Source organism: Labeo rohita, chromosome 21 (assembly GCF_022985175.1).
Source record: "Labeo rohita strain BAU-BD-2019 chromosome 21, IGBB_LRoh.1.0, whole genome shotgun sequence".
Lineage (NCBI taxonomy): Eukaryota > Metazoa > Chordata > Actinopteri > Cypriniformes > Cyprinidae > Labeo > Labeo rohita.
Genome location: NC_066889.1, coordinates 9,703,100 through 9,729,618, shown reverse-complemented (window position 1 = coordinate 9,729,618; position 26,519 = coordinate 9,703,100). Strand labels below are relative to the sequence as shown.

Below are 26,519 nucleotides of genomic sequence, written 5' to 3'. Positions count from 1 at the left end.
TTCTCTGAAACGCCTTTTGAGATGGCTTATGGTAGAGAAATGAACATTCAATTCACGGGCAACAGCTCTGGTGGACATTCCTGCAGTCAGCATGCCAACTGCACGCTCCCTCAAAACTTGCGACATCTGTGGCATTGTGCTGTGTGATAAAACTGCACATTTTAGAGTGGCCTTGTATTGTGGCCAGCCTAAGGCACACCTGTGCAATAATCATGCTGTCTAATCAGCATCTTGATATGCCACACCTGTGAGGTGGATGGATTATGTCAGCAAAGGAGAAGTGCTCACTAACACAGATTTAGACAGATTTGTGAACAATATTTGAGAAAAATAGGCCTTTTGTGTACATAGAAAAAGTCTCAGATCTTTGAGTTCAGCTCATGAAAAATGGGGGCAAAAACAAAAGTGTTGCGTTTATAATTTTGGTCAGTGTATTTTGCATTTAAAGACCAAAATTACTTAAAGATCACAAAAAACTAAACTAAGTTCATAAACTAGGGTCATATGACCACCATTAAGCTTCTGTAAGTTTTTATTTAAAAAATCCAATAAAGTTTAAGTTTTTGCAAGAGCATAATTATAAACACAAAGAGACTGTGAAAGCATACTAGTAAGCAGATGAGTTTACCTGTTCTGCATTGTGTCGTTTAATTTCCCCAACAACCTCTGTAGTCCCATTTAGTAAGAGCTTTAAAACAATCACAAGTGGTGTATTACTGATGTATTTTATGATGCAAGAGTATTTAACCAAAAACCCATTCTAAAAACCTTTGGTCCAAACCAGAAGTGACAAAATGCTTATTTTCAGGTTTGGCCTACAAAAAATGTCCTCCCTGCAGCACTCTATTTAGCCAAACACTAAAAAGAAAACCTCTGGCATGCCTTCAGCAAAAGGTATTGAACCTCAGAGGCAGACATAATTGGAAATGACTCAGAGTCTTGCCTTCCTCCCCGGTCACCAGTCTGCGCACTTAGTATTATGGCCAGTGGATCAAATTTTCATTAGTGTGGATGCTGAAACACCACTGTGCTAATCCAAGCCCATTAGATACACACCACACTTGCTATAATAAGACAGTGATCTAACCAGGGCAAAAAAGAAGGTTCACAGTGTGTCTGATGTGGGCTCACATAAGCAGTTCTACCTCGGAACGGGATACATCATCTAAGCTTGCATAAAGACGAACACAGGATTTTAAATTGGTAAGTTTTGCTGTAATCAAAGGATTGGTTTGTTCTGTGATCTATGCGGCTCAGTTTGAACAAGAGTTTTCAGGCCCGATTTGAGATCAAAGGAGGAATACATATGTATTTATCATAAAGAAAAGGTCAAATCAGATTCATTTAGTGGGAAAAAAATAAATTATTAATCTTACTGGACTGGTTTTATTGAAGGGTGGACACTATTAATATCATCATGCCTGTGCCATACACTGACGTACACAAGAAAGAGCAACAGGAGTTGTGCTTAGACACAGATGGAGGTAAGACAGGTTTTTTCAAACAGCATGCCATTTCAATGGATAAGACTAATTCAATGAATTCATCTGAAAGCAACAGGACTGTGATGTGTGAGGGGGGAAAAAAGCAAAACAGTCTGTAAAGAGCCAAATTTTCACTTTCTGCTCTGGCATGTCTCAACTGCTTTGACTCAGCTCCCAAACAGTAAGGGTATTTGTAATGTAATATGACAGCAGGAGACTAAACGCTTTACTCCAGGAGATCATGACTCATCCACGCCTGATTGGGAAAGATCTGAACCCTCTTAAACATTACTGAACAAACAGCATGCTGAGGTTACACCCAGATGCCTGTGTCAAATTTAATGATTTAATCACAGTCGTACATATTGTGCTCATGGTTGGAGAGCCAAAGATGATGACAGAGAATGTTAGACATGCTTTTGATGACATTAATAATGAATGATCATACAGTATTAAAGAAAACCTGAAAGTGTTTATAAAAAGAATAGTTTTTTTTAAACTTGCAGAATAATGACTTGTAATTACTAGTTTATAGTGGTGTAATTACTAGTTTATAACATTGTAATACATGTTATAAAAGATAGATGTTCTGTGATTAATATCAATGCATCGCAACATATCTGTAAAGGTAAATCAGCTTGTTTGAACCTGGGAAAGAAGATCAGTGTTCCTCAGGATCTGATGATGGAGGAGCTCAATCTGCTGTCCAACAGAGGATCTATAATGTTTCACGAGAGACTCAAAAGAGTGGAGAGGTTCACCTTGGAGAATATAGCACAGAGACACCTCAATGTAAGATATCTTATTGTGTTCACCAGGTTAATGTCAACATGGATTTAGAATTGATCCAGTTTACTTCCAGTTTCAATAAAATTAATGTTTACGAATTTGGCGCCAATGTTAAACAGTAGACAAATAGCTGGGCAAGACTATTTCTATGCAGATTAACTAATACTGTGGAAATAATAACAAAAAAAAAAAAAAAAACATGTCTGAAAAAAAGTTTACCTTTGAGATATGCTGAAATTGTCTTGAGGGGGAATTTGCTCTTCTGCCTCTATGTCAAAAAAGCTTCTTTACAATCGAAAGTTTCACAATCGACTGCAAACTCACATTCAGATCCCGCTCTATTCTGGAACACCCACTTTTTATGATCCAATCAATCCTGATGGATAAAATCAAGTACCGCCCTATTTTGTTCTAATATAATATCCTGTTTCACTCAGAGTTGCAAGACCTTTACTTTACAGAAGTAAAATGGGTTGTGAAAGCTGTTTGAATGTGAAACCAGAGCTGTCTTTTCCTTCTCCTAGAGGGCCAACTTCCTGAAGAGTTTAGCTCCAACCAGCTGCCTAGATGTTTCTAATCACCCTGATGAGTTTGATTAGCTAGTTAGGCGTTATTAATTACCGTTGAGGCTGAACTCTGCCAGAAGGCCCTTCAGAAGCAGGACTGGACACCCCAAAGCAAAACTAAAGATGTTAAGTGAGCAAATCTACTAGTAACTCAGGGGTGTCCAATCCTATACATGGAGGACCACCTTCCAGCAGAGTTTCTTGAACTAATTAAACACACCTGAACCAGCTAATCAAGGTCTTCATAATCACTAAAAGCTTCCAGCCAGCTGGTTTGGAGCTAAACCCAGCAGGCCCAGGCTCCAGAAGCAGGATTGGACACCCCTGAAGTAATTAACCCCACTGGTTCAGTATGGTTCCATAAAGAACCTTAAACATTAATAGCACCTGTACATTTCACAAAAGGTTCTTTAGATTATTAAAACGTTCTTCACACTAAGAAAAAAGAAAGAAAAAAAAAAAAAAAAAAAAAACATTTAAGAACTGCTCACTGAAAGATTCTTTGGAGATTTTTTTTTTTTTTAAGCATGTAGGTTTAGTAATAATGGATGATGTTTTAACACTGTCCAGCACTTAGAGGAAACACTTCAAGGCCAGAATGCCACACAAGGAGAGAAAGGAAGTGATTGCTTCACCTCTGAAGTTTACATCAACCAGCCTGGAAAGAACAGCTTAGTCACCACACTAAAGCACACGGTTGCTAAGAAAGGAAACCCATGTGTGCTTGCACCTGGTAAATACAGCACAATGTTTATCTTTAATTCTGCATGAGTACATTAAGGTTTCTGTTGTTCTCAAAGTCAAAGGAAAATCTTTCCCACACAGGTTATGGGGGGCCTCTGAAAGAGGTTCCTCCTGAGAAGTTCAATGTCACTGTGATCCCCAAGTCTTACCAATCACCCTGGGAGGAAAAACCCATTGACAGTGAGACGCTGTTGGCTAACATCAGTACCCATCTGCCTGAGCCACCTTTTAAACTCACCCCAGCCAACTACAAATGCTTCAACAGGTACAAATTAATCACAACATAATGATACTTTCACCCTCATTAGTAAACTCAGCATGAAGTAAATGTTTAATTAAAATTTGAAACCAAGATTAATTCCATTTACTTTCTAAAGCAGAGGTTCTCAAATCTGTCCCTCAAGCTCCACTTTCCTGCAGTTTAGCTCCAACCCTAATCAAACACACCTGAACAAGCTAAACAAGGTCTTCAGTATTGCTAGAAAGCAAAGCCAATAGAAGGCAAGCCTAAAAAAGTGTAACGGCTAATGCTTCTGGTTTGGGAACGGAGACCAAACACAGTTTTTTTCTAACGGATATCAATGGAGGAGAGGTCTAGGCTGTAACGTGATTGTTTATCAAGGCACACATGATCCAAATTGACTGTTTTCTCCAATAGTAATACAGACCCTCTCGTCTCACAATAGTAAAATAATCTCTGTAGAAAGCTATAGGCAGATGAGTTTGATCATCAGGAGAGTGGACCTTGAGGGCCAGAGTTGAGAACCTCCATTCTAAACACACATTCCTTTTCTAATTGTGAATTATTCGTCATTGCATGCAGCAACTCTGCTTTTCTACTGATCTACTAATAGCCACACAAGCTATTAAATAACGCTGGCAAATTATTTTCCCATTGAAAATCCTGCTGAAAATCATCAGACATAATTCAGATTATGGAAATAACCTACGTTTGGTTTGAAGCAAAAAAGTATTTGAAAATTGGACAAAAAAATCAAAGGTACAAGAATTTGCTTAAAAGAACTACAATCCTTTGAAGCATTGCAAATGAAAAATAACTAAAAAAATAAATGGAGAAAGATATTTTTAATGTTTATTATGCATTTAGAAACAATATGAGCTTTTTTAAGATTGTTTTTTGCATTTTTGCCTTTATTTAGATAGAACAGTTGGAAAGAGGACAGAAAGCAAAGTGGGAGAGAGTGGGGATTGGGAAGGAACACAAGCTTTCGGCTTACATATAACACACACACACACACACACACACACACAAATATGTAAGTTTGGGAGCATAAGGGGTTGATTACATCACTTCCAGTGCTTCACGGAAGCAAATAGGACATTAATGTGTTCTTTTGCTGCAATTTCTCTGATTGGTCCCTGATTTTGGAAACATGGGTAAAGTAGTTTTTCCCCAGGAATCACTCCCAATTCCATTTCTCTATCACTTTAATAAGTACAGTAGCAAGTAAGTAGCAAGTAGCAAAGGTCCCTGAAAATGGTGATTGAATTAAAAAAGGACATCAGCCACTACTAGTAACAGTATACATAAAAGACTTCCTAGCATGTCCAGCGTGGGAAGGCTGCCTGCCAAAAAATTGTTGGTTTTAAGGTCAGGCCTTAAAACGGAATTTGTGTCTTGAAACCTTATGCTGGTCCTGGCTCATGTATCAGTATGTGGGTGAAAAAGACAAGGCTTGTTCCACTCAGCTGTTAGGGAAAGTCAGACTATTTTTAGCAATAAAAAAAGCAACATGAACAAAAATAATTGTCATTCTTCACAGAGCTCCTACACCGTTTGGTGGGACGGCAGGTACTGTGAGGACTCTGCCGCTACCTGGCTTTGAGATGCTGCAGGCTCACACAGAGCCACACCTGACCTGGGACACGATGTGCCATCGGCCCAATTTCAACCGTACTCCACGGGGCTGGGGCACTCAGCACGGTGCAGAGTCTCCTGATATGTGAACCTGGCATACTCAACGATTTTGGCAAACTACAACTGAAGGCTGAATTTATGACAAATGCCTAAACTGCTACTGTGAATTGTGAGCTGAGCTGAGCCATTTTGAGCCATCAAATACCAATTGAAAGTTTACATACATTGTCTATTAACATGCTATAATAATGTTTACATAATTGTTCACACAATATTTAAAAATGTGAAGCTTTAATGTAACCACAAACCAGACAGCTGTACACTTAAAGAAAAGTCTTAAAAATAATTCAGGACAACATTTCATTCTTTTCAGAAAAGAGAGAAGAGATGAACACTAGCACGAAATGTAATATGAATCCTGGAATATTCTAGCGGTGTAGGACAACAGGACAAAGTGTCACAAACAAATAAAGACTTCAGGTGCATGAAATAGTCAATAGTGCCCCCACTTGGTAATTGTTGGTCACTGCAACCAATTCTTTGTCATTTGGCCATAAAAAAAGCCATGATATCTGTTTCATATCACTACATACAACATAAAACTGACAAGGTAGCAGAAACTATGAAGGGTTATTATAAATCAAATGCTTAAAAAAAAAAAAAAAAGTCTGTCATGGTTTAAATTCAAAAATGCTGGTATTTTTCCAATGTTTTCCTTTCTCATTATGTACTCCATCCTACACTCTTATTCACTGGCTGTGAAAATGATTGACAGATATAAACACTTAAAAATGAGGGCAGAGGTGACATCACTCTGGGTTCAGTTATTCAGCAGTCATTGCTGAACAGTGAGGTAGCTGTATAATTATCTAAGGGCCTCCGTGGCGACTTGCATGGGCACCCATCCGCTGAGGATCCTGGGATGGGTAGTGGACCTGTCCTGGGGGCCTCATCGCCATTGGAGGGGGCATTGGCGGGGCCATTGGATCCATGGTGTGGAACATAGGAGGACCAAAACCTGGAGAGAGCAGATATGGTTAATGGTTTCTCAGAGTACAAAAAAAAGGAAGAAGGAGGAAGTGAGTGGGGTGAAACTCACCAGGTGGTGGGGGCATGGCAACCCCAGGTGGAGGAGGAAGTCCAAGGTTCATAACAGCAGGGGAGCTGGTGGGAGCCAGGTTGAAGTAGTTGGTGGAGGCATCTTCATCAGACACAGGGGGTGGGGGCAAAGCTGTTTAAAAAATATGAGAAAATGGAAAATTCACACACTGCTCTACCTTACATAATATTGTAGTGGAACCCAATCAATTTATTTTGGAATAACTGTAAAAAAAAAAAAAATAATAAAAAATAAATAAATAAAATAAAATAAGATAAAATAAATGAATAAATAAAAATAGATGCATTTTATTTATTTATTAAAAGTAAACTCCACTTCCAGAACAACAATTCACAAATAATTTACTCACCCCTTGTCATCCAAGATGTTCATGCCTTTCTGTCTTCAGCCGTGAACAAATTGTGGTTTTTGACGAAAACATTTCAGGATTTTTCTCCATATAATGGACTTAATTGGTGCCTCGATTTTGAACTTTCAAAATGTACTTTAAATGCAGCTTCAAAGAGCTCTAAACGATCCCAGCCGAGGAAGAAGGATCTTATCTAGCGAAACGATTGGTCATTATTTTTTCAGAAAAATAAAACATTTTTATACTTTAAGCACAAAAGCTTGTGTAGCACAGGCTCTGGGATGCGCATGCACGATGCTACGTACTTTTGAATCAAGTCGAAAGGTCTTGTGGAACGTAGGCGGAACCACAGACCTAGTGTTTACAAAGCGAACGCGCAAAGACTAAGAAAGTGCAAGTAAGTTTGTAAATGGTGTTTACAAACAAAAACGTACAACGATGTCCTCCTTTCAAGTTGTAGGAGAAAATAAGATGGAGTTTTTCGCCATACTCAGTACACAGACGATGAACTTACACGATTCGTAGTAGTGATGGGAAGTTTGGATCATTTTACCGACTCGGACCTTTGAGTCTCGTTCAGCAAAATGAACTAATCTTTTTGCAAGTCATTTTAATTATATTTTGCTAAAATGAACGAAATGTTACGTGTTACTTCCCTAACACATTTACTGCTTACACAAATGTTTATCACATTACAAACAAGACGAAACTATAACACTGTAAGAAACAGAAAAGATTAATTAATTGTTTACCTGGGTCTTTAGTCTATGATTAGCTCACCTCACTTCTTATCTGACAAGTTTTCGGGTTTGAGTCGTTCGTTCATCACGTGACAGCCCCATGAGATGAACGAACGACTCGAAAAACCTGAAGATTCGAAACAGCTGAACTAATTCCAGTACAGAACCTAACAGGATGTTGCGCATGTGCACCTGGGGCGCCAATGAAGTCCATTATATGGAGAAAAATCCTGAAATGCTTCCCTCAAAAACCATAATTTCTTTACGACTGAAGACAGTAAGACATGAACATCTTGGATGACAAGGGGGTGAATAAATTATTTGTAAATGGTTGTTCTGGAAGTGAAGTTCTCCTTTAATATAATAATTATTTTTACTTATTATTATACCAGTACATATGTTCATTTTTACCTTAAATGATAACCAAATTATTATTCTAACATATATTTTACTTACTAGTGATACAGACCAAGGTCTAATCAATCAATCAATCAATCAATCAATCAATAAATAAATAAATAAATAAATAAAGTCAAGCTAAAAAACAAAACAAAACAAAATAAATAAATAAAATAAATAAATCCAATCCATACTATTAAAATTAAAATAAAATTCAAAATTTAAATTAAAATAAAAAATAAAACATAAGCTAATGATGAAATGTACTGCATATGTATTATCAAATTATCACTGTAAATTTATTTATTTTTACCAGTGTGCTGGATCAAGTTTTAAATTAGTGAATGAATAAATAATTACATATTTTTTACAAGCTATCCAAACAATTCACAATAAGCAAATATGTGACCCTGGACCACAAAACCAATCATTAGTAGCAGTAGCAGTCTAGATATTTAAATAGTTGTATCTCAGCCAATTATTGTCATATCCTAACAAACCATACATCAAGCTTATTTATTCCACTTTCAGATGATGTATAAATCTAAATTTCAGAAAATTGACCCTTATGACTGGTTTTGTGGTCCAGGGTCACATATTTAAGTACAAGCGCAATCCATACAACTCACATTCATATTATGTACTCTATAAAATATGCTAATGTGTGAAAGACTTTATCACATACCACCAGGGAGGCCGGGCACTGGCTCCAGCCTGATTCCACTCTCTGTCACCCCATCCTTCTCTCTCTCTTTTCCTCGAGCCGCCTGTGACCTGAACGACACAAAAAACATTCAGGACTTCCACTACATAAATGTTACTGTTTGAATGTTAGATTTTACTTGCACGATTAGACACCGACCTGCCCCATTTAACATTAAGCCGGCGTCCATTAATGATGAGTTTATTAAAGGACTTCTCTGCAGCCGTCTCTGCGGCCTGCCGTGTGGCGAACTGAATGAAAGCACACTGTTGCCTTTGAACGATGGTGATGGTACGAATCTCTCCAAACTGATAGAAGTGATTCCTTTGTGGAAAAAGTAAACAAAAATCAGGAATTGACACATAAAAAGGATACACAACTTTTGCAATAATATAACAATGTAATTCTCTTTACCAATGTAAATGCCATTTTGTTATTTTTTAATAGTTTATATCAACTGAGTGACTATATGTATGTACTTTTGAACCAGTTAAACAATGTGGCCAAAATAATTAAAGACTTGTATGGTGTTTTATTAGTTTTTGTACTTTTAAAATAATACTATTTTGGTTTAATTTATTATTATTTCAGTTTTGTCATTACTTATTTCTAGTCAGTAATTTTAGTCATTGCAGTTAGTTACCAAGGCAATATTTCAGCTAACAAAAATATTTTTAATAGTTTTAGCTTTATGAATTCTGAAGTGAATTTACCTGAGCTCAGAGTCTGTTACATCTTCTCCCAGCCCTCCGATATAGAGTGTGGTGATGGACTTGTCCTCTGGTGTGTCCAATCTGGGCATGGTAGAGGCCCGCTTCAGGAGTTTATCAGCCACAGGATCATTAATGCCGTAGAAACGATCCTTAATATTCTGATCAGCCAATGGGTCATCTGGATCTGTGGGCTTTTCATGCCTGTGATATTAAAGCAATACATTTGTGTCAAAAATGTAATCAAAATTCATAATCCCTCATACATAATTCACACTTTAAGCATATTTCATTAAAAAAAGTTACTTAATAAAAATGCATAAGGTTTATTAAACAAGCTACTTGATGCAAGACAAGCAGCAAAATGAATCATGACAACCAACACAGGGTGAAATTGAGAATCACGGCTGACAATTTTATACCCATAAAAGATTCTTGAGGTTTTGCTCACCTGTATGGACACTCTTCCCCTCTTTTGCACTCCCCCTTTACCCAGAAGGAACAGATATGTGGTCTGTTCCTCTTGTAATATGGAGTGGTACGAGCTAGTTTCAGCAGCATATCACTGCTGCTCGGTGCCTTCCCAAGCAGCCCCACAGGTCTGGTTCCATCAGAGTTAGCGATCTACAGGTTAAAACAAAGTATGTGACCCACAGATACACTTAATATATATCACTTAAGAATGTTTAGTATTTGCATTTACTATGCTATGTTATCATGTGGAAATCATAATAACATAATAAAACAGGAGTAAATGTGTAGTGTACAGACAAATTACCTCTCTCTCCATATTCTGAGTGTAATACTCCTTATTCACATCTGATCTCGGTACTTCATCTTTAACGGACAGCCCAGTGTCACGAACCTGAATGGGCAAACCTATATGAAGACCAAAAAAATATTATTATTTAGTAATTTTTACAACAACACAGCATAAACCTATTTAAAAAAAAGAAAAAAAAAAAAAGTATCTGAATTATCCCATTAAAATGTCAGAACTAGGAATGTGTCAGTTTCTAAAAATGTATAATCTGCTTTCTGGAAAGAACAAAAAGTTCACTTTGTGCATTCACGTGAAGTTAATACCAAACATATGTCCACACTACTAATATAGCAATGTCAGCAAGTGTTGTCAAAAAAAATACACACATATACATATATACACACATAAAGAAAAAGAAGCTCAATCTCTATATACGCTGTGACTTTAATGTGGATTTGAAAATGCAAAATGTGCCAGTGATGCTTGAATGAGCCCATAATGTTTCAAAGCATTGTATCAAAAAAAAAATCCAAGTATCCTGACAATCTAATGTCAACATAATTTTACGAACACATATTTAGAGTATGGCCACAAATGACATCATTACCATATTCCAGATCAAGAAGGCAGGTTTGACAGACATTCTTCATTTTACTACAGGTCTGACACACTTCTGTCTTCTTAAAGCGCATCCTGACCCCAGGACACCAGCGGAACACCGTGAAGGGACGTGCACAGATCTAGAGGATAGCAAATATCAAGAATAAAATAACATGCTGCACCTCCAAAATAAAAAAAAAATAAAAAAAGGGACAGAATTTTTCAAGACAGCCTTCCCACACTTTTTGTCCAGTGTATTTCCAAGACTTCATCACGCATGACAGGTATCAACCGTATTTGTATTTAATTGAATTTATATATTAGGCATAAAAGACAAAAATGTCTGTGGGAACCCTGTCAGGACAACATTTAGCTTTTTTTGAGAGCATGAACACAGTAGTACCTTGCACTCCTTGCCAAATTTCTCTTTGGTCTGTGAAAAACAAATACATGTACAAAGTGAAAATGTGTTTAAATACAAAAAAATACAACTTCAATTGAGTTTAGCTATAATTAACGATGGAAGTAATAAGTAAAACTACACTAACTCAACTTACCATCCGGATGTAAGGGTTTTCTCCCAAGCATGTTTGACAGAGAATGGGAAAATCCTGTTGAAAAACGAAAAAGTCAGTGCTATACATGCATTTAATCATTAATAAATAAATGTACTCTATACGTATATAACGATTATTTAATATGAATTAAAAGCAGTCTATACATATCAAATGTTATTGATGTTACGAATACGGTTTTGTTACTAGGACATTCGATCACATTTTAATGTATCTCAATGGAATGTTTATTTGTCTGAACAATAACGATCAATTTCAACACAGCGACTGGGCAGAGGATCTTCATGCTTCATGCTTCATGCTGTCGATGCCTGTTTATACAGTATATTTATATAACAACATTTTTGGCCATTGACGAAAAGAATTTAGATGCAGCAAGGGTTTGCGTTAGCCATGAGCTAAGCCACTACAGAATTAGGAAAGGTGTTGATTTGGCGTGCTCAAACAAAGAACATAAACGCGCCAGTCGCGAAAAGCAATACTACTTTATATATTCCTGAATAAAAATATTTTTGTACTCACCGAATCTTCCCAGTTTTGCCTGTTGTAAGTGTTAGATCCTAAAGAAGTCGCCATTGCTACAGGCTAGCGCGAACAAAACCTTTACCTACCTACAATGCTTTGCGTCAATAGGGCAGGAAAAGAATCACAGCGCATCCTACTGTTATGGAGGAATATACACTTTTCGCCTCAAGCACGATAGAAAAAGTCTGCACTAATGATTTAAGAATTTAATTTAATTCACCTTAATTTAATATTCTGAAACCTTCCTTGAAACAATACCTCACTTACTTTGGTCTTGCCAGTTCACCCTAAGTCTGGAGAAAGACATCAATGTCTTCCCTGTTTATCAGGTACAAAACCACTCTTTGCCTTGTGAGCACAGACAGATAAATATTGTTGAATGTTTTATTGTAAATTTAATTCCTTTTTAATCTAACATCCACAAATGCTAAGATATGAAAATTTAATCTGTAATACTGCAGTAATATCACATTTATTTTTAATGAAAAAAAAATGACACATCACACAGTATATATATTTAATATTAATAATATTAATCAAAACATTTGAAATGTGCTTTAACTTCAACATTTTCACAATTTAAACTGATTGCTAGGGTGGTATTTGTTTTAATATTCTTTACTAACCAAATGTTATCTTTCTTTAAGTGCTAACTTTTATAAATTTTGAATTATTATTGTACTCTATTGTATCACTTTTAACATTTAGTAACAAATATAACTGAAAGTTATATTGTGGCAATTTCTTTTATCGCTATATCTGAAATGGACTGTGGTAATGTTATTGCAATTCAAAGATTCACTTTCTGTAGTTTGTATAACTCACTAAAACTGATTTGACTGCACTGTGGAGGGAGTCAACATATGTCACATGACCTAGGATGTACAAAGGAATGTAGGATGAGCAATAGCATAATAACCACTCAAAATATCATTACAGTCCCCTAGCCCATTAGTGTCAAAGCACTGAAGGCCATGTGACTTCAGACACTGCAGCTTCTAAATAAAGAGTGACAGATTGTGTAGACTGACTCTCCACTACAGCTGATAAATGCACAATGACAAGGTCTATCAGGCTTATACTTTTGATGTTAAAAGGCATTAATATTTGAGATAAATCTCAGTTTGGAGGGCATGTGTGTGATTCTGTCACTATACGAGTTAGGAGAAGCTTTCTCTAAGCAACAAGAAATCACTCTATAGTTCCACAGATAATGCCTTTATACTTTATACAGTAAGCATAATGCAGTTACAAAAACTACATTGTTTTATTAATTAAGTTAATTTTAATTGGTTTCACTGGACTAAAATCATTTAAGAATCATTCAACACATTTAAAAAAAATCATCTATATCTATCTACCTATCTATCTATCTATCTATCAATCTATCTATTTGTTGGTCAGTCTATCTATCCGGCTGATGTCTATCTATCTATCTATCTATCTGTCCGTCCGTCCATCCATCCATCTATCTATCTATCTATCTATCTATCTATCTATCTATCTATCTATCTATCTATCAATTTGTTGATTAGTCTATCTGTCTGGCTGATGTCTATCTATCTATCTATCTGTCTGTCTATCTATCTATCTATCTATCTATCTATTTTGTTGATCAGTCTATCTATCCAGCTGATGTCTATCTATCTGTCCGTCCGTCCATCCATCTATCTATCTATCTATCTATCTATCTATCTATCTATCGATTTGTTGATTAGTCTATCTGTCTGGCTGATGTCTATCTATCTATCTATCTATCTATCTATCTATCTATCTATCTATCTGTCTGTCTATCTATCCAGCTGATGTCTATCTATCTATCTGTCCGTCCGTCCATCCATCCATCCATCCATCTATCTATCTATCTATCTATCTATCTATCGATTTGTTGATTAGTCTATCTGTCTGGCTGATGTCTATCTATCTATCTATCTATCTATCTATCTATCTATCTATCTATCTGTCTATCTAGTGATCTAGCGATTTGTTGATCAGTCTATCTGTCTATCAATTTATCAGTCTATCTATCTTGAAACTGTTTCTTTTTTCTTTTTTTTTGGTTTGTATAAAATAAGTCTTTACATAAAATACACACATTAATTTTACATTAATTATCCATCAGTGCGGACGACACAGATTACTGCTAATATCCATCAAAGAGTTTATAGCTGATTATATGCCGCTACGTTGCTGTCCACTAGCGGCGAATTCGTGCGTTGCAGCCTCTGAGTGAGCTCCAGCCTGTGGAGAAGAGGGAGTCCAGTTTGTGAGCGAGAGGGACAGTCAGGCTCGAGTTCTGTTGGGTTCTGCCCAGCAGAGACGCGCTGTTTACGCTGTACTCGGACCGGGACGCTCGATTCTCCCTAAAGCAGAAGGCTTACATTATCAGGCTGAAAACCCCCCATGCTACATTCTTATTTCAGGATTGAAGACTGCCTCACTGCAGCTGCCGCTGGCTGATATTAACTTGGTGAGTGGGTCTTTGAATTCTGGACCAGCTAACTTGCTAATATGTAAACTAAACAAATTTTGTGAAAAAGCGTAAGTACTCCTAGATTTTGTCAAGGCTGGCACACGCCCTGGAGGTATCCGAATTATTATAACCGCGCAGAGATAATGGCTATAGTGTTAGTAGGAATGGGTAGCAGGCTAGGTTCTATGTGTCCGTCTTTAGCATAACAGCAGCCCCAAAGGCTGTTTCAAAACACAGTGAGCCGTCTATGCAGACAGCATATTTGGGCGTGTTCGAGCGATTCCCAAAAAAGCTGTCTAGGTAGGCAGCTCACTAGGTTTTGAAACACAGCTCTAAGTCTCTGTGGATCATGAACCTCATTTACCTTCTCCACTGTTTAGCCTAGCTTAGCCAGTCTGCTACTGCTCTGGAGCTGTTTTGTGTTATAAAAACATCTACTTTGCCCCAGTAATTTCTGAAAGCGCTTGTAAACACAAAACAGCGCTGGAAATGGGGTTTTATGTGACAGTTTTACCCGTCCACCCCAACACAACTCGACATTAGCCGCCGCACTGAATCTAAACGGGTCGACTAGCTGTTAGCAAGCTAACAAGCCAGAGAAGATAAAGAAGTTTGGATTGTATTAAGTTCATTTTCTCCTGCGTTCGAATTGGATTATTTGGGGAGTTGCGTGGTTCTTTTAACGATTACAGGTCAGTATCTGTTTCTCTCTAGAGTTGTGGTTAATATTGAGTTATTATTATGAATGTGTTTGTAAATGCATTTATGTTATTTCAAAGAGATGTGTGGGTATATTGAGTAAATTTGCCTGTTTTCCTTTGCCAAAGATGTATCTTTTAAATGCACAGTTTGCAACTGTAAAGAGAGCAACCTGGTATTGACTCAAATCTGAAGGTTATGTTTTTGTAAAGTATATTAGTGAAACTAAAATGTCATTATTCACTGTATGTGCAACCCAAATCAGTGCTTATGTACAAGAAACAACACTGTGTCAGTTTTTAAATTGTCAGATGTCCTGATGAGTAGATACTGTGGTATGATTTCAAATTACTATACAGTGTTTGTTTGGTAGGGTTGTGAAAAGAATGTGCATGTTAGTTTTTAATTAGATTTGGGGCTTTATTTAAGCCTATAATGTATTAGGGAGCTCACAAATACGTTATAGTGCTGATGTAGTAATTGGAGTCTTAAGGTTTCTCATTGAGATTTAGATTAACCTCCTTGTGTCGTGAAATTTAGCCGATCTGGTCAAAGCGAGTTGCAAACCCACCAGATAAACAAATAATGTGCGTGAGACTGGTCAGCATTGGTCAAATATTTTGGCCCATGCTTATTTACCTGTGGTACACTGACTTTCTGTCTGAACAGGGTTTTTTGGAAATATTGGCTGTAGGCGCTGAAAAACAGCTTTGTGGGAGATCAGTGCAGTGGTTGCGAATGGAATATCTGTTAGTGCACAGCAAAACATGTTGGGGCAGCATAAGGCGTTCAGAGTGGTTTGTCTCTGGGATTAGGGCGAGAGTCTCTTGTTTTGCTGTTCGAAAAGCTGCATCTGAGTGGAAAGGTTAGAAGATTCAATAATGAGAAATGACGGGCATTCTAAACCTCCTCACTGAATAGGCAGAGCTGTTGAATGTCTGTGCTCATGCAGGTATTTATCTCTGGTTTGAATGTGAATGACGGAGTCAGATGGAAACCGGGGGCATGAAAATAGGTGGCTCACAATTTGTGTGGCTCTGTGTGCAGCAAGATAAATATCAAATTGAGTTTTTCATTAAAGAATGGAAAGAGACCTTGCCGGCAATGCAGAGAGAACCCGAGTGTGACCTCGAGTCAATAAAGGAAGATTTCAGACCGCCTCTGGCTAGCGGCAAAGAGCTGAGAGTGGTGAACTTTGAGTCAGCTAGTTGTGTGGCTCTCTCAACATCAGGTCTGGTGTTTGCCTTCGATTCATTGTGTCCTTAAAAGAATATTTAAAGATTCAATACAAGTTACGCTCACTCATCCTGTAACATCCAACGAAATGTATATTCAACAAACAAAGTCAGAATTATTGCACTTTGTCTGTTTGATGTGCACTTGGGCGTTTGGTCAGTGAAGTCTGTAAAGTGTAATGGAGACTCTTTTTTTTTTTTTTTTGTCAGGACGAGCCGATGCAAAATGGACGATATTTGTGACTTTTGAAAGTTTACATTAAATGAAAGTTATGCGCTAGGGAAAACCTGCAGTGTTCTCTGTCATATTTCAGAGTTTTTTTTTGTCCATAGGAATACATTATTCACTACTGTAAAGTGACGTAGCTGGTGGATGTATTGATTGTTATAGATTTTTATTGATGTACTTGATGCCATACATTTGTGCTATAATGTTGCTTGCTACCAAAATAATTTTGACTCATCCTCGTGCTTCCTTTTAAGTGCCATTTTTATTATAATTTTGTAAAATACTAATTTTTCTGGTAAAATATGTGTGTTATTTAAGTGACGTTGTAAAATTGGATATAACTTTACACAGATATCATGTTAATACGCTTATTGTTTACGTTCTGGCTTTCAGTGAGTGTTTCTAAATTCTAAATCGGCCCCATTCACTTCCATTATAAGTGCCTCACTCTAATTCATATTTTTGCTTTTTTTATTTAAAGAAGAGAGAAACAAGTGGAAGACATTTTTGTTGTAATTTTTGTGGTCAGCTTGGACCTGTTTTTTTTTTTTTTTTTTTTTTTTTTTTTTAAATAGTTGTGTTTTTGTATTGATGATTATCTTGTAACCCAGGGCTAAATGTTTATGCGGAATGAGGCTAGCAGCAGATGATTTTCATATTAGGTTGGTATATTTGTGCAAACAGCTATAACGCCTGCAGCATTCCAAGTGCAGATAATCTGACCCTTTCCCCTCAGGTTAAAACCCCCTTTACTAGCGGATTGGTCCCGGGTGAGACTGCAGTCTGTAGCGCATCTAATGCTCCTGAGCTCTCGCTGTGCAGTGCCACGGGTTCACCTCTCATGACTGGATAGAGCCAGGGGGGTAGTCTGCCAGGAGCAATCAGGCAAATTAAGCAGGATAGTGGGAAGCAGAGTGCGCTTAGAGCTCGATTTTACTCCTGCAGCACATCAATAGCTTAGCTTTCTTCTCTCTTTCTCTGAATAGCAGTGTTTTTGATATATGAAACATTAGGACAAGTGCATTTACGTAACTGATGAAGGAAATTGTTTTGAATCCCTGTAGTGGCCATTTACTGACATTACAACAAAGCTTTCAAATTACAAGTGATTGGGGTCTTTGCGTAATGCTATCACACGTTTGGTTTTGAAAGAATTATGAATTACAGCAATATCCAAAATTGCATGGGAGCATTTGAATTGATCAAAATACCCTTGTGATTATTTGGCTTTCAGATGGTATGATTTTAAAGGCATAGTTTGACCCCATATGTTGTTTCAAACCTGTATAACTTATCTATTTCCCAGCTGTTGTTCTCCATACTATGGAAGCAGTGGCTTTCAAGATTTAAAGGGGTCATCGGATGCAAAGTTCACTTTTACATGTTGTTTGAACGTTGTTTATTGGCAGTGTGTGTACAAATCTACCCTATAATGATAAAAATCCATGCAGTGGTTTTTAATTGATCTGTAAAAATAATATCCCCTTTTACAAATCTAGCCATTCTCAGATGCCTGTCGGTGTGGCGTCACGACAAAGGCCTCTCCCACGATAGTTGATTGACATGAGCGTCTTGCCTCAGATCAGCTATCACAGTCAGTCCTCTATTGTTTCGATGCCGGAGCAGGGATGTAAGTTAGACAAGAATATCTCCGATTGAGCGATTGAGGTGTTGTGTTGCTGGATGTATAATGAACATAGTGGTTGTCATTTACTCCTGACATCTGAGCCGCTGAAGATGCAGTGGATTACGTTTGTTTATGAAGGGAATGCGGCTCCCGATCTACATATATCCGTCTATGTTCGTGTAAATCATTCGTAATCCAACTTCACTGGGAGTATAAGGGATTTTTAATGAATCTCTGCGATCGCCTTTCCTAATAACGTGCTAGTTAGCAAGTTTAGCGGCTAAACGCGGCTAAATGTGGCTAAAGCCACTCCAGAGAGAGGAGAGAGGGGCGAGGCGAGCAGAGCTCATTTGCATTTGATGGAACAATCCATCAGAATGGGATGATTGATTGCGTAAAATTTAAACTTTGTTTTTTACTGATATTCCCACCACCACAGATCAATTACACATGGTGAAATAATTTGTTTTTTGTCCAAGTGTGACAGCCTGTGGTCAGTGTATGCTTTCTCTGTTTTCCTAGAGAACTCTTTTTAAACATTCATACTGATGTGAGTCATTTTGGCTGTTCTGTTATTGTAGGTGTAGTTTTAGTACTATACCTACTAGTTTAAAAGTCTCTGAATCCTATAATTTGGTATTCCTTTAATTCTTGGTACATGTCAACTTGTGCTCGAGATGAGCTTTCAGGTCAGGGTAATAAATGACTGTATGTCCATTAATTTTGTTAAAACACTTTAATGAAGAAGCGGCATGAGTTAAAATGGGACGTGCTTTACATAATAGCTGTGTACTTAGATGATCTGGAATTTGGTAACGCATCATCATTTACATGTTAATTTACTTCATGTCTTCCACCACTGGATATTGACCTCTGGATGAGGTCAAGTGTTTGTTGTTCCAGGAAGTTGATGTAATAAAGATAAAATTCATAAAGTCATCAAAAAGACCTGCAAATAAAGCTTAATATCTTTCTTAATTAAAAACGGCCTGATATGCTGTGTTGTGGAATTGACTTTACTTTTTTAGAACTATCAAAAATTTAGATCATGTTTTTATTTACAATGTGATTACATATCTTACATATCTAGTAAACAAAAATGTTTTGGATTTTCTTTTTTTTTAGACTTCTAATTTCCATTTGGCTAATGATAAAATGGGGGGCTTACTTAAAGGCCAGCAACACTCTAGCATCATGGAGACAACTTTAGCCACTCACCTTTTCTTAAGGAAATTTAAAGATTGAGTTATTTGTAAGCTCTCGCTCGTTTCCTGAATGATGGAGGCCAGGGATATTGAAATACATCTCATTTGTTGCATAACATAAGAGCCTGTGCTCCCCCCCCATGTTTGATTAATGCACAGACGTCTCATGGTTGATTAGTTGACATGAAGTGCACACATGAATTAGCCTAATTGCTCTTCAGTAATTAAAGGCAACATCGTATGAAGAGCGACTCCTTGCCAAGACTCAGCCAGCGAAGCTTGAAGTTTGAGCTGGTGACAGATAATGTATTGAACAAGCTCTGGAGTACTTCCTTTATCACTTCTCTTCTTTTTATACTTGTTGACAAGTGACCGAAGATAGTGGTGGTTTCTGATTTTGTGAAGTGTAAGTGCACTTCAGGTCATTGACGGAAAGTTGGTCAAGTTTTTGCTGAGTGCAAAAGCAAAAGTTTTAATGACCATGGTTATCTAAATGCTCAACTGCTGCCCTTGAACTGCCTGTTTTGTTTCATTTGCTGTGACAGGCCTGCTTGTTATCACCCTTTTTGAGATGTGCTGTTCATTTAGCTTATCAGGAATATTTTGAAATTGCACTGACTGAAAAATATCAAATATTTTAGATGTTACTTTATGCCTGAAAATAAATTAGTTTAGTGTGACTTTAGTTTCGGCCCTATGAAATCCGTTATTTTTTTTATTTATTTATTTTTTTTCAAATTCTGTTTTTTTTTTCCCAAAAAACATTTTTTCATTTTAGTTTTTTTTTCTTTTCTGTTTTTTTCTTGTGCAATTTAACAACAATTTATAACAAGTTAAATGGAAATTAAATTTTTTGGAACCTGTGAAACCATTCCCCCCCAAATTCTGTTTTATGTTTGTTTTAATGGTTTAATAAAAAACATGTCCAATCAATTTAGTTCATAATTTGAATAATTTAATATAGTTTAACAATAATACATTTATATAGATGTATTTCTTTCTTCAGTGTTGTCTGTTTCAGTTTTTCCACAAAATTAATCAATTGGATTAGAAGTCCTGTTAGAAGTCCTGGTTGCTATAGAAACAGCGTTCTGAGACGTGCATTTAGTACTGCGCATGCGCACTGGCTGATCTTGCCTGAAAAATAAGCTTTTTTTAACGCTATTGGAGCATAAGGAACAATATTTTTGAGGCAGTTTGTTGTCAGATTTCATTGGAGATTTCAAATATGAAATTTAATCATAAGCTTTGTGAACAGTATCTGCACTTGCCTGCCTGAGAGGTGTTTCAAAGATGGCCGCCGAGTGAAATGACTTGCCTTAAAGGGACTTTGCTAACCTGAGTACAATTGTTTTTTGTCTTGATGTATCTTAAAAGAAAGCTAACATATATGTCAGAAGAGATTTTTTTCTTTTTTCTTTTTTAGCAAAATTTTATTAAATATTCAGGCTTCTCCAATTACTAGTTTGTATGATGTAAACAAACATATGCACATTCATAAGACATAAAACATGCAAACATATGCATCACTGCACTGCACTTGTGCACAAGATATTTTGATTGAGAAAACAATCAAATCATTTACATGATTAATTTTACCCTGTTTGTAACCCTGTCTCTGAAATCCAGGCTAAAGTCTCAAAAGACATAAGCATAAAAGTTTTTTTAACCATTAATTTCACTATGATTTTAATATTTGATATGGTTTTACTCTGTCAATATTAAAGATGTCAAGGTTATAATTTTACAGAATATTCTTTACCTTATGAAGAATGATTTTATTCTAGAAAACAGTAAATCACAAAAATTGACTGTCTGGGTTTTCACAGCCAGGATCACATTTATCAGGTGATTTCAGGTCTTCGCCACCCCTTCCAGCCCAAATAAAATTTCATTCGGATAAAGCTCAGTCAGGTCAACTGAGGAGTTTGCATAAAGTCTTTTCAGTACAGTTGAGCCAGTAACAGATTATTAGGTTGCATGTGAACAGCTATTGGGAACCGCGAAGAATTCCTTTATATAATATTCATTTTCCACTCTTTTGCACTGAAGGAAGTCTGTACTGTAATGCCATTCGCTACACTGCAGCGTCACCGTCGTGCAGCATCACGACAGCACTGGCAGCCAGCAGCCGGGAAGCTTGCCGGTGGTTCTGTAACGCAATCACTCTTAATGGCATTGAAACGTCTGGGATTCTCTCTAAATCTAATGCTGATACGTTTCAGATGCATGTTATACAAGCAATTAACTCTATTGCTCTGCTACGCTGGTATTATCAAAATAATGGACACTTAGCAGAAACTCAACCAGCTGTTTTTCCACTGCTAATCTTTTAATGTTGAAGGGAGTTGAGGTAAAGGCATTTATTTTTCCTCTGAGTCCCAGAATTATCCTTCATTTTCTTTTCATAAGCCCTCTTATCATTAAAAGGTCCTACAATCTTTCAGTATCCATTAAACGTGAGCGTAATTGTGGGGTCGGACTAATCTTTCGAGTCTAATCTGTAATATATCACAGAGAGGATGGCTTTTCATTGGTTCAGCCAGATCCAATCAGAGAGAAAGTAATGCGCAATATCAGTCCGGTCCCGTATTTTATGTGCTGATGTTGCCTCATTCAACCCTAGTGACATTGGGGTGGTGAAACTTGCAAAATGAGATGTGAAAAACACCAATCAGAGCCCAAGTGATTTGTGGAGGCCCCAAAAGAGCACTCGAGTGTGATCAAATCCTGGCTTGGCTTTCAAAAAACCTCATTATCTGTACTCCCACAAACACAAATTATCACTCCACCCTGAAATGAATTCTCGCATACACCCTTAAATCACGCTTTCCTCCCTCACTGTAGCTACTATTTAGCATTTCACCAGCTCTAGTGCTATAGTATCCCACATGCTTGTTTATACATCCAGGTACATGGTTGGATTTCATGTTCCTTGTCATTCTGTTCAAGGAGTTAAGGGGACGGTCCCACAAAGTGCTTCCCACCTGTGTCGTCCTCTGCCCTCTCCGCCAGCCCCCACGTCCCCTCCGCTGATGATTCTGTTGGACGTGCAGGGAAGAGTAATTAATCTCCAGGAGGGAGTGTGCCAGATCGGGGCACTGCATAACAATTTGTCTTCTTCGCCGGGGCGTTGGCAAAATTTTTGCCTGGCCCGATCTCCCCCTGCTCTCTTCCTGCTGGAACGTAACACAGAGCAAGCTGTCGCTTCGCTTCTCCGTCAACACGCCAGTGTTTGTGTTCGCTTCGCCCCAGTATCGGCTTCTCGTCATCTGAGCAGGGGTACATCAGCAGCTGGCTTCTTATCTTTTGGCACTCCTGAGACACTCCACTTCATTAATAGGTGCCAGTGTTGCTATGATAGTGCCTGGAGGTCAGATCCACGTGCAGTCCACAGTGCTCTAAGATGGAATCAAACAAACTTGAGTCAAGATCTAATCTAACAAATGTGGAATGTCACTTTTTTTTTTGTCTTTTTTCAGTTTTTGTTTAAATTGATAGTTCAGCCAAAAATGAAAATTCTGTCAAGGACGTGACGTGTGGCCAAGTATGGTTACCCATACTCCGGAATTTGTGCTCCGCATTTAACTCATCCAAGTGCACACACACAGTAGTGAGTAGTGAACAAACACCCGGAGCAGTGGGCAGCCATATTGCTATCGTTGCGGTGCCCGGGGAGCAGTTGGCGGTTCGGTGCCTTGCTCAAGGGACTCACCTCAGTCGTGGTATTGAGGGTGGAGAGATTGTTATTCACTCCCCCCACCTTCAATTTCCCATCTTATTTATTACTCATCCTCTTGTTGTTCAAACCTGTAAGACCCATGTTCATCTTCGGAACACAAATTAATATATTTTTAAAGGGGTCCTATTATGCTTTTTCACTTTTTCACTTTTTCACTTTTTAGTCAGTGTGTGTTTGGGCATAAAAAAGATCTACAAAGTTACAAATCTCAAAGTCCCCTCCAAAGGGAGATATTTCGTTTTTAAAAAATCCCTTTCTAAGAAGTACAACGAACGGCTCCTCTGGACTACAGCTTTTGTTTTCCACATGTTATGATGTCACTACATGTTCCATTAGAATATCAATGGTACCGAATACAGACCGAATTGCGTTGGTGCTGCAAAGTACAGATTCACATTAAATCAATCAGTACCAAATTTCGGTACCTGAGAATGCATCTGGTCGTGTACGTTACACACAGAGAGAGAGAGACCCTGTGACGTGATGTCACCCCTGAAACTCGTTCAAACACAACACAGAGCAAACCGAAATGTTCTGAACAGTGGTTACATTTTTAGGGCCATATGGATCTTGGTGGACAAGATCGCAGAGTTCATTCATAAAAACGGAATCCGTTGAATCCAGGTACGTGGTTGCATTTCATGTACCTTGTCATCCTGTTCAAGGAGTTAAGGGGACGGTCCCACAGAGTGCTCCCGCTGGTGTCGTCCTGATTCCTTTATGAATGAACTCTGCGATCCCTTCCGCATTTTTACAGAAACCATATGGCCCTAGAAATTTAACAACCATTCATAAAAACAGAATTATTCTATAGTGTGGAATGCCATGGAATTTGTACATGTTTGGATGAATAAATCAAAAGTAGGTCTGTCACTTAATTTGAATCGCGATATAGACTAGTGTCCTTGAATATTAAAATGCAAAAAAGATGGTTTAAATATGAATCCTGCATGGTTCCACTTGCCTCTGTATATGAATAGCGGAGGAACATCACAGAACACCAGCAGGAGTCTGATTTACTTTAAGTGAGGAGAGCATTGAGTCGAGCTAATTGATACGACGAGTGAGGTGAGAAAGACAAGACGATGACAGAAGAATTAAATGTTTGGCAATATTTTAGATTTTGACTTTTGCAGTTTATCTAAAGTGATTTTGGGCGTTGTTTTTTTTTTTTTTTAATTTCTTGTTTATTTGGTTGTTTGGTTCCACAGTGCTTGTTACTTTATTTAAATTTTGTGTATTTGATTTATTTATTTATTCATTTATTTATTTTAATTTCATAAACGTAGGCTATGCCGTGCCTCCAAGCTTTCTTATTCATTTTGCTAATAAATGTTTGATGAGTTTGACATTGTATTTTACTGTTGCTTGAATTGAAACAACTACGAATTGGCGCTAATTTGAAAGTGAAAGTAAAATGCCAACAGCGCTTTTACAAGCTATTTAAAAGTGAAAGAAAGTAGGAAGAGAGAAAACTCAAACAAACAATTGCTTGACACCGAATTGTCGCTGATTTGGAAGTGAAAGTAAATTGTGCACACCGCATAAGCTATTTAAAAGCGAGGAGAAGAGGGAAACCTCAAACAAACAGTTGCTTGACACCAAATTGCAGCTAATTTGAAAGTGAAAGTAAAATGTGCACACCGCTTTTAAAAGCTGTCTAAAAGAGGGAAAACTCAAACAAACTAACCTGTTTTGGGATTGTTTTTTCACTGAAATAAATGCTTTTGTTATTACATAGAGAGTACAATATGGAAAAAAGGTGCCATTGAGTACCGGCACTGAATTTCAGGTACTGATGCTGTACTGGTTAAAAATGTTAATGGTACCCAAACCCTAAGTGTGGTGCTGCTGACGCAGGAGCCGGATGTGCTGCCTTGTTTGCAAGCAGAGGAATGTGTATGCATGTGTCATGTAGTGTTGTCACGATACTGGAATTTCTAACTTCGATACGATACCTTGAAAAATATCGATATTCAATACCATTTTCGATACCACGAAAACTGCCACAATATTAAGGGGGTACTTTTTAAAAAAATTTAAAGATAAATATAACAAATCTAGAACATGACAATGAGGTATATTTTACATGAACAAAAATGTTTTGAGGTACTACACTGCTACAGCCCTGTTCAGCTTCTTAGCTTCATTGGAGTTTGCTTCATACTTTCTTTGCTGTTCAAATACAGCTGGTAGTGTAGGTTGTGAGCGTGTTGTTTTTGTTGCAGGTCTTATATACTTTCTGGTGCCAAACTTTAATAAACTTTTTTTGTTTTGTTTTTAGACCACACTTTTAAAATGAACTGAACTATCTAACTAATATTAGAACTTAAGCTAATGGTAATAGATATTTGTTAACGTTATTTAACATGAATAAACAATGAAAAATACTTCCAAAACATTTATTAATCTTAGTTACAAGTTAATTTAAACTAACATTTAGTAATACATGAACTAATTAAAATCCAAAGTTCTATCTGTTAATATTTTTTCATTGGACCAGAGCTAACATGATCTGTTGTCTTTTTGTTACCTACCGTTATCAAAGATTAAAATATACTGTAACAAATGCATTGCTCATCGTTCATAAATGCTGGTTAATACATTAAAATTATTTGATGAACAGATTTTAATGCCGGACTCACATATAATCACCGATCCACGCATGCAAACGTGCGTGCATCACACGCGAAAACAAAGCTCAGTTGCTCACTGGATCGACATCAAGACAAATTGCAGAATTTAAGTAATATTTTTTTGAGTAAAGTTAAATAAGCACAAGTTGATTTACATTAAATGTAGTAACAGAGCTACAGCAAGCAATTTTTAGTGTTATAAATCCGTTTGTCCTTTGAAACTTCCGCGTCTTCATTGAGAGTGCGGGTCATGGTTGCTTAGCAACGGCAGACGCCACGGGAGCGCAAGCTACAGAGCGCTTTGGAAAGAAGGAGAAATCGGTGCGCCTCGCGTTTTCCACGCGTTTTTAGGCGCGATATGTGAACGGCCCCTCTATTTAACCAGAGCGAATGAGACGAGACAGACACTGCGGTCACGTGTGGTGTTTGTCAATTTCTTTAACACTTCAATGCATGTTAATTATTTTTTATTTTTGTCTTTATTTTATGATATTTATTTTTTCATTTTTCCTGTTTGACTAGGTTCCTAAAACACCAGCGTTAATAAATATATATATATATATATGTATATGTGTTTATATTATATATTTATATATATAAGATTGAGTCCACTTCAAAGTTCAAAAAGCAAAATATAATGCTTATTAATGCTTACTTACTAAATGCTTACTAATGCTATTTTATCTGTTTACTTGCGTCTCATTTCAGCATCAGCTAACAACAGAGA

The 26,519-nt window shown here is 37.2% G+C and overlaps 3 protein-coding genes across 4 annotated transcripts in view; 2 read left to right on the top strand and 1 right to left on the bottom strand.

Annotated features, from left to right (window-relative positions):
* Positions 1-1,058: 1,058 nt before the first annotated feature.
* Positions 1,059-5,808, top strand: LOC127152863 (myozenin-2). Its single transcript, XM_051093728.1, has 6 exons — positions 1,059-1,203; positions 1,396-1,484; positions 2,113-2,276; positions 3,410-3,572; positions 3,665-3,848; positions 5,368-5,808. The coding sequence occupies exons 2-6, from the start codon at positions 1,418-1,420 to the stop codon at positions 5,549-5,551; spliced, it is 762 nt and encodes a 253-aa protein (XP_050949685.1). The 5' UTR covers positions 1,059-1,203; positions 1,396-1,417; the 3' UTR covers positions 5,552-5,808.
* Positions 5,809-6,096: 288 nt separating this feature from the next.
* rbm22 (RNA binding motif protein 22) lies at positions 6,097-12,047 on the bottom strand. Its single transcript, XM_051093727.1, has 11 exons — positions 11,944-12,047; positions 11,404-11,457; positions 11,250-11,279; positions 10,854-10,986; positions 10,262-10,362; positions 9,935-10,107; positions 9,487-9,687; positions 8,933-9,097; positions 8,756-8,844; positions 6,562-6,693; positions 6,097-6,480 (listed from the first exon to the last, which is right to left on the bottom strand). The coding sequence occupies exons 1-11, from the start codon at positions 11,995-11,997 to the stop codon at positions 6,332-6,334; spliced, it is 1,281 nt and encodes a 426-aa protein (XP_050949684.1). The 5' UTR covers positions 11,998-12,047; the 3' UTR covers positions 6,097-6,331.
* Positions 12,048-14,163: 2,116 nt separating this feature from the next.
* ndst1b (N-deacetylase/N-sulfotransferase (heparan glucosaminyl) 1b) overlaps positions 14,164-26,519 on the top strand; it is a 106,876-nt gene continuing 94,520 nt past the window's right edge. Inside the window, exon 1 of one of the 2 annotated variants that reach the window (XM_051092710.1) lies at positions 14,164-14,416. The gene's annotated coding sequence lies outside the window, so the exon portion shown is untranslated. The other variant, XM_051092711.1, reaches the window with a different exon arrangement.

Coding starts and splice junctions, on each gene's coding strand:
- LOC127152863 (XM_051093728.1), top strand. CDS start 1,418: ATGCCTGTGCCATACACTGACGTACACAAGAAAGAGCAACAGGAGTTG. Junction 2,277..3,409: donor TAGCACAGAGACACCTCAAT/GTAAGATATCTT, acceptor AACACTGTCCAG/CACTTAGAGGAAACACTTCA. Junction 3,849..5,367: donor AACTACAAATGCTTCAACAG/GTACAAATTAAT, acceptor CATTCTTCACAG/AGCTCCTACACCGTTTGGTG.
- rbm22 (XM_051093727.1), bottom strand. CDS start 11,997: ATGGCGACTTCTTTAGGATCTAACACTTACAACAGGCAAAACTGGGAA. Junction 11,280..11,403: donor AAAACCCTTACATCCGGATG/GTAAGTTGAGTT, acceptor TGTTTTTCACAG/ACCAAAGAGAAATTTGGCAA. Junction 9,098..9,486: donor GTAACAGACTCTGAGCTCAG/GTAAATTCACTT, acceptor TTTTCCACAAAG/GAATCACTTCTATCAGTTTG.